The sequence below is a fragment of the Bison bison genome, unplaced genomic scaffold (genome assembly GCF_000754665.1).
Source record: "Bison bison bison isolate TAMUID 2011002044 unplaced genomic scaffold, Bison_UMD1.0 scf7180017863965, whole genome shotgun sequence".
NCBI lineage: Eukaryota > Metazoa > Chordata > Mammalia > Artiodactyla > Bovidae > Bison > Bison bison.
In genome coordinates this window covers 13,079-16,683 of record NW_011494537.1, presented here as the reverse complement: position 1 = coordinate 16,683, position 3,605 = coordinate 13,079, and the positions used below count along the sequence as shown (strand labels likewise).

Sequence of the window (3,605 nt, the reverse complement as noted above, 5' to 3'; positions counted from 1 at the left end):
CGGTGGACTGAGGCATCCCTTCACTTGCTTCTGGATCATGTGGAGGTCTGAAGTGTCTGCATCAGAGTAGCAGAGAGAAGGGTGCCCAGGCTCCACTAGGACTTGATGTGATAATACTGAAGATGAGCTGAGAAGACCCCACTGCCAGCCCTTGCTGTCACCTCAGTAAGTCCAAAGCAGGGCTGAGAGGACGCAGAGGACAAGTAAGCCTCTGTTCTTCCTCTGGGATTCTCAGGGGACAGGCTAACCAGGAAAACAGGAGCCTTGTGGGTTCCTATAGCAGTGTCCTCAAGGAAACCTGCAGAGGCGGCCTTTGATTAAGCCAAGGTAGAATCTCCCTGTTTTAAGGTGCTCATATCACCTCATTCTCCATCCTCCAGGTGCCCCAATCTCCTGTCTATTGGCCCAGACCCCTGCCTGCAGTCCCTGACCACAGCCATCATGCGCCATGGGCAGAAGAGTAAGCACTGTGCTCATGAGAAACGTCACCAAGACTGGGCTGACACCCAGGGTCTTCATGATCATGCTACCACATCTGGGGAAGAAGAAACCACCTCCTCCTCCCCTCCTGATTCAGAGAGCACTCCCTCAAGCTCCTCTGCTGCTGGCACCCTGAAGGGTCGTCAGGGAGCCCAAGGCACCACCAGTGCTGCTGCAGGTGCTATATGCAAAAGATCTGGTGTCCGTGGCACAGCAGACTTGAGATCTGGTGTAGGGGCCAAGGGCGAAGTTCAGGAAGGTGAAAATTCCTCCCAGGCCTCAGCTGCTGCTGAGAGCTGTCACACAGATCTGACCAGGGAGTCAGAGAGTTTGCTGCGGTACATGCTGTTTAAGTATATGATGAGGGAGCTCATTAAGAGGTCAGAAATGCTGAAGGTTATCCACAGAAGTTACAGGGAAGAATTCCCTGAGATCCTCAGAAGGGACTCTGAGTGCATGGAGCTGGAGTTTGGCCTGGTGCTGAAGGAAGTCAGGCCCAACAGTCACTGCTATACCCTGGTGAGCAACCTAGATCTCAGCGACAGTGAGTCTATGAGAGGTGACTGGGGGCTGCCGAAGAATGGTCTTCTGATGCCTCTGCTGGGTGTCACCTACCTGAATGGTCACCGCGCCTCTGAGGAGGACATCTGGAAGTTCCTGAATATGTTGAACATCTATGATGGAAGAAGGCACTTCATCTTTGGAGACACCGGGAAGCTCATCACACAAGATCTGGTGCAGGAAGTGTACCTGGAGTACCGCCAGGTGCCCAGCAGCGATCCCCCTCGCTATGAGTTCCTGTGGGGTCCTAAAGCGCTCACACAAAACAGCAAGACAAAAGTCCTGCAGATTTTGACCAGGGTCAATGATTCAGCCCCAGACACCTTACAGCCACGTTATGAGGACTCTTGGAGAGAGGAGGTAGAGAGCTCCGGAGCCACAGCTGCAGCCGGGACCGGCCCGTCTGCCTCAGCCAGCACTGGCCCTTCTGCTCTGCCAGTGCTGGCCTTTCTGCCTCAGCCAGACCTGGCACTTTTGCTGCAGCTAGGGCTAACATGTCTGCCACGGCCCGGCCCGGCCCTCCTGCCTCGGACAGTACTGGCAATCCTTCCTCGGCCAGATATGGCACATTGGCCTCGGCGAGACATGGAACATCGGCCTAAGCCAGGGCTGACATATCTGCCAGGGCCAGGCCTGGCCCTTCTGCCTCAGCCAGTGCTGGCCCTTCTGCCTTGGCCAGAACTGGCACTTCTGCTGCAGCCAGGGCTGGCATTTCGGACTTGGCCAGTGCTGACCCTTCTGCCTTGGCCAGACCTGGCACTTCTGCTGCAGCCAGGGCTGGCACTTTGGCCTCATCCAGTGCTGGCCCTTCTGCATTGGCCAGGCCTGGCCCTTCTGCCTCGGCCAGTTCTGGCCCTTCTGGCTTGGCCAGACCTGGCACTTCTGCTGCAGCCAGGGCTGGCATTTCGGCCTGAGCCAGGGCTGACATGTCTGCCAGGGTCAGTGATGGTCCTTCTGCCTTGGCCAATGCTTACCCTTCTGCCTTGGCCAGACCCGGCACTTCTGCTCCAGCCAGGGCTGACATGGCTGCCAGGGCCAGGCCTGGCCCTTCTGCCTCAGCCAGTACTGGCACTTCTCCTGCAGCCAGGGCTGGCCCTTTGGCCTTGGCCAGTGCTTACATGTCTGCCAGGGCCAGGCCTGGCTCTTCTGCCTTGGCCAGATCTGGCACTTCTGTTCCACCCAGGGCTGGTACTTCGGCCTCGGCCAGTGCTGACATGTCTGCCAGGGCCAGGCCTGGCCCTTCTGCCTCAGCCAGTGCTGGCCCTTCTGCCTTGGCCAGTCCTGGCACTTCTGCTGCAGCCAGGGCTGGCACTTTGGCCTTGGCCAGTGCTGACATGTCTGCCAGGGCCAGGCCTGGCCCTTCTGCCTCAGCCAGTGCTGGCCCTTCTGCCTTGGCCAGTCCTGGCACTTCTGCTCCAGCCAGGGCTGACATGTCTGCCAGGGCCAGTTCTGGCCCTTCTGCCTCAGCCAGACTGGCACTTCTGCTGCAGCCAGGGCTGGCACTTTGGCCTTGTCCAGTGCTGACATGTCTGCCAGGGCCAGGCCTGGCCCTCCTGCCTTGGCCAGACCTGGCCCTTCTGCCTTGGCCAGACCTGGCACTTCTGCTCCAGCCAGGCCTGGCTGCTCTGCCTTGGCCAGACCTTTCACTTCTGTTGCAGTCAGGGATGGCCCTTCTTCCTGGGCCAGTGCTGGCCCTTCTCCCTTGGCCAGACCTGGCAGTTCTGCTGCAGCCAGGGTTGGCACTTTGGCCTCGGCCAGTGCTGGCCCTTCTTCCTTGGCCAGACCTGGCACTTCTGCTGCTGCCAGGCCTGGCAGTTTGTCGTTAGCCAGGGCTGACATGTCTACCATGGCCAGGTGTGGCATTTCTGCCTCGTCCTAGCCTGGTCCTACTGACTCGGCCAGTGCTAGCGCTTCTGCCTCGGCCAGTGCCCACTCCAGGGCCACATCCAGCCGCTCTTCTCGCCCCTGGTGTTGTCTGAAGCCCGTTCTTCCCTTCGTGGTTGGAAAAGCCTTTCAACCTGTGTTCCTAATATGCATCTATAACTTGTTGACTTCCCCCCCAAATTTTCAGTATTACTTTTCTCAACAGAAACTTTATTTAGTTTAATGATAGAAGTATATTATTTACATGGGTACACATTGTTTGCTGTTTGTTAGATTTAGGGGTAAGAGTTTTGTTTTTTGAAATACAGATTGGAAATCCTTAAATCACCTGTGATCCAGGATGAGAATAACATCACTTTAGGATAAGAATATGCTTAGAAATGTGAAAGACACCACACTAAAGAGGCTCAGAACATTGATACATAAATAGAGATATAGCTGAAAGCTAGTCAGTTTTTGGTTTACTTTCCTCTCTGTTTAGTTTCCCCTTTTGTAAAGGTAAAAGTTATATATCTGAATCTGCTTATGTTTTTCAAGAATGTTTGAGAATATAGATTATCACAAATGATTGATTCGTGGTTCTTCTTTTACACAAACATTAATTGAGCATCTGCTCTTAAGAAGTCTTCATGCTTATACTGGTGATATTTAGTCAAAAATGTCCCAGCCTCTTCCCATTC

At 55.0% G+C, this 3,605-nt stretch overlaps 2 protein-coding genes across 2 annotated transcripts in view; both read left to right on the top strand.

Annotated features, from left to right (window-relative positions):
• The first annotated feature begins 441 nt into the window (after positions 1-441).
• LOC104984280 (melanoma-associated antigen B2-like) lies at positions 442-1,643 on the top strand. The gene is made up of 2 exons (XM_010833945.1): positions 442-1,462; positions 1,525-1,643. The coding sequence occupies exons 1-2, from the start codon at positions 442-444 to the stop codon at positions 1,641-1,643; spliced, it is 1,140 nt and encodes a 379-aa protein (XP_010832247.1).
• A 1,526-nt stretch (positions 1,644-3,169) lies between these two features.
• LOC104984278 (melanoma-associated antigen B4-like) overlaps positions 3,170-3,605 on the top strand; it is a 1,960-nt gene continuing 1,524 nt past the window's right edge. The window contains exon 1 of the mRNA XM_010833944.1: positions 3,170-3,173. Within this exon, the coding sequence (XP_010832246.1) occupies positions 3,170-3,173 (4 nt within the window). The remainder of the gene's footprint in view (positions 3,174-3,605) is intronic.

Excerpts from the sequence above, each read along its gene's own strand:
- LOC104984280 (XM_010833945.1), top strand. The coding sequence starts at position 442 with ATGCGCCATGGGCAGAAGAGTAAGCACTGTGCTCATGAGAAACGTCAC. Across the intron at positions 1,463-1,524 it reads GTCTGCCTCAGCCAGCACTG|CTAGGGCTAACATGTCTGCC; the intron begins GCCCTTCTGCTC and ends CTTTTGCTGCAG.